General features: G+C 43.3%; 1 protein-coding gene across 1 annotated transcript in view; it reads right to left on the reverse strand.

Moving 5' to 3' along the window:
- LOC136621621 (putative ferric-chelate reductase 1) overlaps window positions 1-12,278 on the reverse strand; it is a 41,666-nt gene that overhangs the window by 8,109 nt on the left and 21,279 nt on the right. The window contains exons 8-12 of the mRNA XM_066597240.1: window positions 10,114-10,261; window positions 9,298-9,408; window positions 4,313-4,425; window positions 1,235-1,321; window positions 269-360 (exon numbers count right to left, since the gene is read on the reverse strand). Coding sequence (XP_066453337.1) covers window positions 269-360; window positions 1,235-1,321; window positions 4,313-4,425; window positions 9,298-9,408; window positions 10,114-10,261 — 551 coding nt within the window. The remainder of the gene's footprint in view (window positions 1-268; window positions 361-1,234; window positions 1,322-4,312; window positions 4,426-9,297; window positions 9,409-10,113; window positions 10,262-12,278) is intronic.

Consider the following 12,278-nt stretch of genomic DNA (forward strand, 5'->3'; position numbering starts at 1 on the left):
GTGGGGAACCCTCATACATACATGATAGCCGACTGCTGTCACCGAAATTGGTGGGTTTAGCGGGCAATTTCCTGTAACGTGTACGGGCACAGTAACATAAAGGATGGTATAAATGTCCTAGTTTACAGTTCCTCTATCATGACAGGTGCATTTCCTTTCCAGTTTGTTCAACTTTTTCATATTCCAGTAATCACAGGAAAATTGTAAGATAAGCCAGTTTAATATAGTATAGAAATGGGATGACGAGCAGTTGGCTAGAAGGACTTACCTTTCACTCTTAGGCTCTGGGCGGAAAAAAGCAACAATGGGCTGCAAGAATGACAATGTCATAACGATGCAGCCAAGGACTGGATGAGGTCCCTGTAAAGAAGAGGAAGAAGAATGAAGGCTGCATGAGATTCTATCATCGTAGTACCTCTCCTAGAATGATAACCCCCAAACATGGTCTCGAATTTTGAGTTATGTCTATTTATATTTCACTAAGTAGCCTGTGCACAGTGAGCAGGGGATTGAGAGTTTTATAAAATTTTATAAAATTATTGCACGCCCCTTTAATATTATATTATAAGATGTATTATTGTGAACATGATGGTAACAATAGGCACCTTAACTTTTGATAAAGGACAACTATGTCCAAATTTATTGAGCTCTGACTAGAGATGAGCGAGCATACTCGCTAAGTACAATTGCTCGATCGAGCATTGTCCTTAGCGAGTATCTCCCCGCTCGGAAGAAAAGGTTTGGCTGCTGGCACCGGTGACAGGTGAGTTGCGGCCATGAGCAGGGGGGAGTGAGGAGGAGAGAGATCTGCCCTCCATTCCTCCCCGACGCTCTCCGCCCGCAGCCGAATCTTTGCTTCCGAGCGGGCAGGTACTCGCTAAGGGCAATGCTTGATCGAGCAATTGTCTTTAGCGAGTATGCTCGCTCATCTCTAGCACTCACCAATCTTCATGGGAACTTCTTGCGAAGGCAAACCTTAAACTGGATATGGTTTGTGCAAACTGGAAGAAAAGGGGGTATTTACTTGTGGTTCTGGGCACAAACCTTGGCAGAATGGGTGGGACTTAAAATCTTGCTTTCTGGAATTCAAATGCTAGAAGCTATGTATTTCCATATCTCTTATTTCATTACACACAATGTAAACATTTCTCAATGTAACTTTAGATAGGCTGCACTGAATATGTTAGGCAAATTCTATTCGCTTTTGTTATTAGTTTTGGTAGAAAATACTTACACTTCGCCATGCAGCAATGCTGGCAAACACCATAATAAATGCTATTAGGGTTAGAATCACTGTTAATATCATGAGATAGAAATGAACCTGCAGACAGAAGAAAAGAGAATGATATATAAAACTTCTTATAGAAAAAATCCAAGAATTTACTGTATATAGTAAAGCCCTTTAAATGTGTACTGAATATGTTAAAAGTTATCATATTACTATGTAGGTTTTCAGAGGTCGATTACAGGTTTCAAGTCTACCATACAGGTTTCATTTTTATCATAGTGACACTGAGCGTTGTAGCAACCAGTCAGAATCCGGCTCTCTTTTTCATACTTCTTCTCGAAAAATGCTCAGCCAATCACAGACAGCGCTTAGCTGTCATTCAGACTAGACGTGCCTGAGCCCCGACAGAGGCGGAGAGGTGAGTATATATTTTTTCACACATGCTAGGGATGATTTTCAGGGAAGGGCTTATATTTAAAGCCCTTCCCCAAAAATCACCGCAGGCAGGGGCGTAACTATAGAGGATGCAGGGGATGCGGTTGCACCCGGGCCCAGGAGCCTTAGGGGGCCCATAAGGCCTCTCTTATCCATATAAGGAGCCCAGTACAATGAATAAAACATTATAGTTGGGGGCCCCGTTACAGGTTTTGCATTGGGGCCCAGAAGCTTCAAGTTATGCCTCTGACTGCAAGGGTTATCGGCAGCCTATTGCCATCAATGGGGCCACCGGTAGCAGCGGCGACCCCATTTAAAGCAATGGGAGAACATCATGATCTTCTGCCACAGCTGTGGCAGAGGATTCTTTACTCCCCGCTGGGAGTGACATCATTACTGAACACTGTGACAATGCTGTCACAGTGTTCAGTGACAAGGGGACTCCCCACGGGGAATATTTACATGCATCACAGACCCATGCGGTGCACACATATTCTATCTTTTGCAGGTACGTGCGTTTGCACACCTGTAAAACACAGACATGTGAACACACCATAGGGAAGCAATGGTTTTAATAGACGTGCGGTTTTGTGCGTACCTATGTATGCACATAAACACGTTCGTCTGAATGAGCCTTTTGCCTGAGACTGCACCAGTTGTCGATGTGTCCACAACATGTTTGTACCTGATTACCTGCACTCTTCCTCTTGTACTATTATTTGCTCAACAAAAAAAAAGGTGAAGAATAAAAAATACTCATTTTTATAAATTGAATGAACACTTTATTTGAGACACCTGCCCTCTAATGTAATTCCAGAGTGCAGCATAAAATAAACGAACAAGTTTTCTATGGATCAGTTTCAGTGTAAATCCAGATTACAATGGGAAAATTTAGCGATGTGAGCAACCTCAAAAGAGATTTAGTCATCGGTGCTAGACCGGCAAGGGCCAGTATTTTAAAAAACCATCAGACATGTGGAGTTTTCTTATGCAGCGATGTGGAGAATAAACCAAAAAATGGTATGACTGAGGAAAAACATCAAGCAATAGGGATCCTGTGAATACAAACAACCCATTGACAAAACAGGACAGGGGAGGATGTTAAAAATCATTCTGATGAACAGGCAGTGCACAGTTAAGCAAATTGCAGCCAAATGTAATGATGTGCCCTATCCAGCATATTTAAACACATGACTCGTCATTATTTAGCTCAGATGGGCTATAAATGAAAGCCCTGCGGAATAAGTTGGCGCTATGCAAATAAAGATTATCAACAGAGGATGACCAGTTTGAGTGCATTGCTGTTTAAGAAAAACACAAAGGTAAAACTCCAGTGGGCAAAGCGACAAACAAAATTGGCTCACTGAGCAATAGAAAAGCATCAGATGGACAGATAATTCCTGAAGTCTCTTGCACCATGCCAATGGAAGGGTCAGAATTTGTTGCAAACGGCACAAACCGATGAACCCTTCCTGTCAGGAGTCAACAATTGAAGCTTGGCACACCTTGGCATACCTGTAGAGGGACGTAAGAATGAATTGCTGCAGTCCTGAATGCCAAAGAGGGTCCAACATGCTACTAAATGGGTGTCTCTAATATGTTAAATGTAGCTTTGGATATGTATAGATAAATAAAATCATTTATTGCATAATGAAATAGTTAGTACCTGATATAATTAGCATTAAAGGGGTTGTCCCGCGGCAGCAAGTGGGTCTATACACTTCTGTATGGCCATATTAATGCACTTTGTAATGTACATTGTGCATTAATTATGAGCCATACAGAAGTTATAAGAAGTTTTTCACTTACCTGCTCCGTTGCTAGCGTCCTCGTTTCCATGGAGCTGACTAATTTTCGCCGTCTAATGGCCAAATTAGCCGCGCTTGCGCAGTCCGGGTCTTCTTCTTATCTCAATGGGGCTCCGTGTAGCTCCGTGTAGCTCCGCCCCGTCACGTGCCGATTCCAGCCAATCAGGAGGCTGGAATCGGCAATGGACCGCACAGAAGCCCTGCGGTCCACCGAGGGAGAAGATGCCGGCGGCCATCTTCAGCCGGTAAGTAAGAAGTCACCGGAGCGCGGGGATTCAGGTAAGCGCTGTGCGGATTTTTCTTTAGGTCCCTGCATCGGGGTTGTCTCGCGCCGAACGGGGGGGGGGGGTTGAAAAAAAAAAAACCCGTTTCGGCGCGGGACAACCCCTTTAACATTATACTGATAATTATCACCTTGGTAATGTCTTAGTGCAAGTAAATATATCAGTCATTATGTTGTACACGAGTGATATGAAATCTAGTCCATCTAAGAATTTATAGTCTATTTGTCTGTCTACACATTGTAATTTGCAAACCGTTTGCTGCAGAATTCATTTATGGCCTCTATCTCAGGTGATGATAAGATTGTTGGATACAGCCAGTAGTTTACACTTCTGTTCAGGTCATTGGGTACAATTATGTGCAGAACAAGTACACAATAAATGAAGGAGCTGAGATGGTGCCAGTCGATCATAAAGCCAGAGGAAGAAACAGTCATGAAACCAAGTAGGAATAATGCAAAACTGGCCCAACCACATAGTTAAACTTCAGGATAAGTTACTGTATTCAAAGTAAGAAAGGATATGATGGAATTTCTAGCTGTCATCTCCCTTTATTTCACCTGGAACCATGCAGCCTTCCCAAGGAAAGGTTTTCCAGCTGCATTCTTCATATAACGAGCCATAATCATCCCGATGCTCCCGGTGGTCATCCAGGCTATCAGCATGAGTGCACCTACAAAACACATAGGCCATTGTCTCACAAGTTTGGTTGCATTGATATAATTATTATCTGAGGCCTATAATTATCCTTATTTTTTCAGCAAATATTCCCATAAGATTCTTTCCCGTGTTTGCTCTGCTGGAATTGATTGATGTTTTGGGGCAAATAAGATGAATACTTCAGATTCATATGTAAATGCGGCTTTGACAGTCATAACCAGAAGTTCCTGGATCCCAAAGCAAACTCTGTAACAAGTCCCCAACATACCATGTCCTATTTATAATATTGAAGTCATTTGTGCCCTTTGGGCCCCATCAAGCACCAGGGTCTTGGTGTTAATGCCACACAATGGCATAGCTATAGGGATCCTAGCAGTCACAGTTACGACCAGCCCCCTAGGCAAGGGTAACCCACTGCCCCTCCCTGGGGCAGCCGTAACTGGACACTTACCATTTACACCAAGCAATATATTCTTATAATGAGCAAACAATGTCATTATTGTTCGCTTGGGCAGCCTGTTTATACAGGTAGATACATCGTTGGCTTGTTCAAATTAGAAATCATTCAGTCGTTCACATTCACTGTATAAGTGAATGAGAATGACTGAAGGATCGGTATTTATATTGAATGATTAGTGAACGAGCCAACAATGATTTTTTTGGCCTGCATAAAACGAATGATGAACAAAAAGTTTCGCTTGTTTGAACAATTTTTTGAACGATACTCGCTCTGTGTAAAAGGGCCTTAACCCTGATCATCTCTTCTACCTACATTCTGCCCCTTGGTGTGTACCCCTGTGGCTCTGACTTCGGCAGCAGAGTGGTCTCTGCAGTGCTACTGAGGTCACAGCAGTGTCCTATTGCTGCAAAGTCTACGAGCGGCTAAGTGGGGTGATCGAGGAGTGCTGCATCAGCTAGTGCTCTTCAGAGTTCAGTACTGATGCGGTACAGAGATGTCCTTGCTGATGGTGCGCTGATTGGCAGCCTGGCCTGAAGAGCAAGCTTTAGAGGAGGGACAAACCAACATGAAGAGGGACATTGTGGCCAAGACCATGAGCCCTGCAGCAGGGGCATGTTTGTTCTGAGCAGTAACATACATAGTAACATAGTACGTTAGGCTGAAGGGAGATAATGTCCATCTAGTCCAGCCTGTTTCAAATTCCCCCCCCTGTTGATCCAGAGGAAGGCAAATAAAAACCCACGTGGCAGAAACCAATTAGACCATTTAGGGGAAAAAATTCTTTCCCGACTCCATAAGGGCAGTCAGAATAATCCCTGGATCAACGTTTTGATAGTTTCTACCTGACGCCAAGACTCGGATCAACAACCCCTGTGGTTATTTAATGTCTATATCCTGTAATATCAAAGCGCTCTAGAAACACATCTAGTCCTCTTTTAAACTCCTCTATGGATTTTGACATCACCACGTCCTCGGGCAGAGAGTTCCACAGTCTCACTACTCTTACAGTAAAGAACCCCCTTCTGTGTTGGTCATGAAACCTGCTTTCTTCCAGAGGCAGAGGATGCCCACTTGCTACCATCACAGTCCTGGGTATAAACAGATCATGGGAGAGATCCTTGTATTGTCCCCAAATGTATTTATACATAGTTATTTGGTCACCCCTTAACCACCTTTTTTTTCCAGTAAGAGGGTAAGACACAGAAGTAGGGATGTCTCTGCTTGAACTGTGAGTGTGCCTGGCCTAGAGGATCAGGAGTCATCGAGAGTGTGACGGCATCATTCAGCTTCTAGTGTGTGGCCAATATTCACCAGCATAGTGTCCATAAAATACAAACCACTTGACTCCCTGCAGGAGTTCATTCAAAGTCTTGAGTTAGGAGATGTGTTACAGATTACGGTAGTGAGGGGATCGTGCAGCTTTCACACTGTATGCTCCCAGGGATTATGGGAGTAGGCCATGGATATGTAGGGATCTCCTAGCCTGAAACTTTAGACCCAACTTCTGCAGAAAGTTAGGTTATTGTTACATATGTGCAGGTGTCATTATCAACCCCCTTTTTTAATTGCCCATATTCACAGGATTTACTCTTTTTATGGGGACTAGCAATCTTTTGTAACAACTTATGAAGGTGATTGGTCATCTTTAAAGATACTTCTCATACTGTATTTAATAGAAATCCATTGGGTTACTGTAAAGCTGTGATTGCACTGTGTTATAAAGTTAATGTTATGTCACAAGAGCGGCTAGCAATACTATTGCCCTGTACTGTCCTTGGGTTGGAAAATTTTCTAGCTGCTGAGTACATTGGAAAACAAAACATACAAAAGGCAGCCTTTAAATCCCCACCCTAAAGTTTTGTGGTCCTCTGCAGGTCTCTGCTAACATTGCACCAGCGATCCCTGTAACAGTCATGTGCCTTTATGGCATGTCATTACTTTGGTGACATTAACAGAATCTGGAAGGGCACCAAAGTAGAATTGGTGTTGGATTGATGGAGAATTAAATCGGTTAATATGATCATGTTATTGCAACACATTCAGCTGGCAAAAAGTTTTACAACTTTTTCAATTTCATAATTGTCTATTAGACGCGGGTCCTATCTCTGAGATCTGTATGGAGAACAGGTGGCCACCATTTTTTTTTTATAACGCTGGGGTGGGCCCAAGCTGATTTGGACCCAAATGCCTTTAGCTACACCCCTAGTATGTGTAGGAGCTTTATAATTAGAACCAAGGAAGGAATTGCATTCTGTCCTGTCAGACTAGGAAAGTCTTTCCTAATGCTTTCTTTGGATAAGACTTTTCCAATCTGATAGGATGGGATCCAATCATGTCCTTGGCTCTACCTATTTATGGTATGATGTTGAAATGTGCTTATGTGGAGTCAGTAGATTAGCAGGTTTCTTTTATCATCTTTTTGCAAAGATATAACAAGGCTAAATTAAATTAGTCTGAACTAACGCAACCACAATTAACGTAGATAATTGATACATTCCCGGTATTAAGATAACTAGTAAAGAAAAGTGCAATGATACACTAAGTCCTAGTAGTCTATTGACCTCTCCTCTTATCTACAGTAGACTTAAGCTGCTTTTGCAGGAGTTAGAGATGAGCGAGCACCCAAATGCTCGGGTCTGCTTTATTCGAGTCGAGCTTTTCGTAAAATTCGAGAGCTCTACTTGAGTAACGAACCCCATTGACTACAATGGGAGACTCGAGCATTTTTGTATGTGGAACGCCGGGTCCTGAGCTTTTTTCTCTCTCTCTCTCTGTCTCTCTCTCTACGCTAATACTCGAATGAGCATCAAGCTCGCCTGAGGAGTACGTTCGCTCAACTCTAGCAGGAGTCAATCCGTTCAGATTCCTGCGATCCAGAGAGAACCTGAATGATTTCCGTTCAGTGTAAATGCAGGCACCGACTGAATGACGACGAAAAGTTGTTTGCTTCTCATTCGTCGATCCGATTCTGCATGCAAGAAACCAAATGTTGAATCAGCCTGGGAAAACAGGCAGTTGTTCACTTATTAACGACTGCCTGCTCACTGTGAATGTAGGCGGGCCAGAATGATCTCCAGCTCGCTCCGCCTCCATTTCCTAGCGATAATCGTTCCTGTTTAACTCCTTCCCGCAACAGGACATACCGGTACGTCCTGGGAATAGCGCGAGATCACATATGATCCCGCGCTATCCCGCAGCGGGAGCCGGCTGTCAGTCACAGCCGGCGTCCCGCTGCAACAGCGGGGGGACATCGGAGATGCGCCCCCCGCTGTTAACCCCTTCCCTGCCGCAATCTAAGTAGATCGCGGCAGGGAAAGCGTTCACAGAGGGATCGGACACGCTCTGTGTCTCTGGCCATCTCTCGCGATGACATCGCGAGAGCCCGGCCTGTCACCATGGCAACAGGATGCCAGACACTGGCGTCCTGTATTGCCTATGCCTATGCTCACTGTATAAGCCATAAGGCATTGCAGAGCAGTAGCTCTGCCATGCCTTATGACAGCGATCATCGGTACAGGGATGTAAGTCCCTCAGAGGGACTCAAATTATGTAAAAAAAAGAAAAGAAAAATGTAAAAAAAAGAAAAATGTAAAAAAAAAGTAAAAACCCCCCCATTTTTTATTCCTTTTCTAATATTAGCATAAAAAAAGGTAAAAAAAATTTAAAACCCCACATATTGGGTATTGCCGCGTCCGTAACAATGTGTATAAATAGTTGAACACACTTTTTATTTTGTACGGCAAAAAGCGTAAAAAAAACGCTACAAAACAGAGGCAAAATGCTAATTTTTAGCATTTTGCCTCACAAAAAATGCAATAAAAGTGATCAAAAAAGCCATACATTCCCCAAAATGGCACCAATAAAAACTACAGCTCGTCTTGCAAAAATAAGCCCTTATAGAGCTCCGTACATAGGAAAATAAAAAAGTTACAGGACTTTGAATGCAGCTATAGAGAAAAAAAAGATTAAAAAAAAAAAAGGCTTTTTATTGCAGAAAAGTGTAAAAACCTTAATAAAACATAAGAATTTTGGTATCGTTGTAACCGTACCGACCCGCAGAAAAAATTTAGTATGCTGCATGATTAACGCTGTAAGAAAAAAAAAAATCTATGGCAGAATTGATGCGTTTTCTCTCCCTGTTATCATAAAAAAAATAATAAAAGTTTTACGATATAGCCTATGTACCTAAAAATGGCACCGATAAAAACTACAGTTCGCCACGCAAAAAACAAGCCCTCATACGGCCGCGTCGACGGAAAAATAAAAAAGTTGTGGCTTTTGAAAAATGGAGATGGAAAAATACCAAAAATCGCTTGGTCCTCAACGCCAAAATAGGCCGTGTCCTTAAGGGGTTAAAGCAAAGGACGATTATAATTTGAAGAAAGTAGTAACGTTTAATAACTTAATGAAGAGTTAAATACTCACCGTGACCAATCACTGCCGAACTAATTCCACTCTGCGTACCAACTGTCACAAAACTTGTCAGGTCAACTTTAGTGCTGGATATTAATGTCCGTGTATGTTTCTGGATTTGTCCTGTGCACAATACATTACATTTATAAACATTTATGCCTTTTATTGAATATACGTTAAAGAAATGTATCTCCTATATTTTTTTTACTAATTCAAAGCAGATTCTGAAAGTTATTTAAGGGGTTGTCCAGGTTTAGAAAAATATGACAAATTTCTTGCAAAGGCAGTGCCACATTTGCTCGCAGGTTGTCTGTGGTATTGCAGCTCAGGCCTCAATAGAGCTGAGCTGCAGTACCAGATACAAACTATGGACAGGTGTGATGCTAATTAAAAAAAAAACATGTTTTTCTAACCCTTTACATCCCTCTAATTTCTTCTGATCTTCTAATTGCTCCACAGTCACGATAGCTCGATAGTAGGTAGCACTGATGCACACACTGGGTCCACAATTTTGGTCAAGATTATGTATCTTTTATATATGAGTGTCAGACTGATACTTTGCATGTCTTATGTATTGACTATTTATGCTTTTACCATACTATATTGATTGAAGATCATAATCAATATGCCTATGCACATATGAACCAATGACTTCGAGCTTGCTCGTTTGTTTAGGAGCTCCTCCAATTATCAAGACCTAAATATTTTAGTGAAACAACATAGACCATGTAGACCCGTGAAGGCGAACCTGTGACACGCGTAGCCATTGTCGCTGACACGCTCTTCATTGTAGACTAGTTAGAAAAGGTTTTTATTTTCCTCACTCACCAGTTTCATCTGATGGGCCATGGACCAGGAAGACATAATAGGTTGGATGGCCAGTTGATTGTTGTTGTATGGAGATTTCGCCTTCAGTAATGAAGGAACATCTTAATACGCCATCTATATAGGATGAGATTATTGGACCAACTGTGCTCTGCAATATGAATAAAGTGTCATTATAGTCAGCATTTTCAAAGATACTATTAATTGAATAGTCTTTCTCTTCAAGTGTAAGGTGAGTCTACACATTACTGCTCTATCACAGTTTTGCTACAATTTTCAAAGGAAAATGTGACTTTATATGTGGTCTCACTCTAAGGCCTCTTTCACACGACTGTATGCATTTTTACGCTCGGCCGATCACGGCTAAAAGAAGTATAGCCGTGATCAAGTCCTGATCATAATTAGCGTTTTCTTGTCCATTCACCTGGGCGGATGCAGCATATTGACGAAAAAATAATCTGCAGCACGGAAATCACTCGGTCGGCAGAATTCCTCGGAATGCCTATTAATTCTTAAACAGAGGATCCTGCATTCTTTTCTCAGTATTGGAAGCAGCCAAACTCCCTCCCTTTTTTTCAGCTCCCATAGAAGTCTATGGGAGCTGAAAAGATTATTTTGTGAAAAGATGGGGCAAGACCTATCTTTTCACGCGCCGTATAAAATCAGTTTCCATTTTCAGTTAATTTTTCCACGCACAATTTTTTTACACATCTAAAAATCATTCCTCTAAATCACATGTGTCAAACACAAGGGCCGCGGGCCGAATGCGGCCCGCGGCCTCGTGTTATGTGGCCCGCGGCGTGCCGACGCCGCTCACCACTAAAGCGATTACCAGCTGGGGTGCCGCAGCTCCTCGTGGGTAATCGCGCTGTTACCGCTGATCCCGGCTCACACTGACGTCAGTGTGCAGCCAGGATCCTCCTCCCCTGGGTCCCCTGCTCATCAGTTCCGCAGGAGAGGACTTAGGGAGGAAGCGTGCCGGGCGCACACACTGGTGTCAGTGTGCATCCGGGCTCAGGGCAAGCAGAGAGGGAGCGATGCTGACAAGAAGGAAGAGGTAAGTATATGGGTTGGGGGGGGGAGCTGCTTATTACTGAGTGGGGGCTGCTTATTATTGGGGGGTTGCTTATTATGGGGGGGGGGGCTGCTTATTACTGGGGGGAGCTGCTTATTACTGAGTGGGGGCTGCTTATTATTGGGGGGTTGCTTATTATGGGGGGGGCTGCTTATTACTGGGGGGTGGGCTGCTTATTACTGGGGCGGCGGCTGCTTATTACTGGGGGCGGCGGCTGCTTATTACTGGGAGCAGAGGGGCTTATCATTATTACTGAGGTGGGGGCTTATTATTACTAGGGGGAGCTTATTACTGAGGGGGGGGGCTTATTACTGGGGGGGGGCTTATAATTATAACGTTGCTATGGGGGTTAATATTACTAATTGGGCCACTGTGGGAGTCGTTATTTTTACTGATGCCACTATAGGGGTTACTATTAGGGCTCGTTCACACGGGTGTAATTGTATTTCGGTTGCACAAATACGCCGCGTATTTGCACAATCCAAAATCGCTTATTCCTGTATATTTGCGTACGTAAAAAGGAACGCAGATGGGCCCATTGAAATGGTGCACAAATATGCAGCGAATACACAGGTTTCCTGCGCATTCACAACGTATTGGCGTGGCCCATTCACTTCAATGGCTTATTGGGGTGCGTAGTACGCAACAAAATAGGTCAATCTGTGTGAAAATATACATCATGTGAATGAACTCATTGAAATCAATAGCTTCTATTCACTGCATATTATGTACGCAAATACGCTTGTGTGAACGAGCCCTTACTGTACTGTCTTAGGCCCCCTGCACACGGGCGGAAATTCTGCGTCGGGATTTCCCGCAGAATTTCCGCTCGTGGAAGCTGCCATAGGATTGCGTTAGAAAACGCAATCCTATGCAGACGACTGCGATTTGTCTGCGCGAAGTCTCGCTCAGAAAACAAATCGCGGCGTGCTCTATAACTGTGCGGGGCAGCCGGCACATCACAGAGCCAGAGCCGTTGGAGCAGGTGAGTGCCGCGCTGGTTCCTGCAGGGGCTCATGTTGTCTGCAGGCGGCCTTACAATCAGCCCATTAAAGGTCACCATAAGCCTGATGTGGCCCTCGGTGAAAATGAG

This window comes from Eleutherodactylus coqui, chromosome 3 (assembly GCF_035609145.1).
Source record: "Eleutherodactylus coqui strain aEleCoq1 chromosome 3, aEleCoq1.hap1, whole genome shotgun sequence".
Lineage (NCBI taxonomy): Eukaryota > Metazoa > Chordata > Amphibia > Anura > Eleutherodactylidae > Eleutherodactylus > Eleutherodactylus coqui.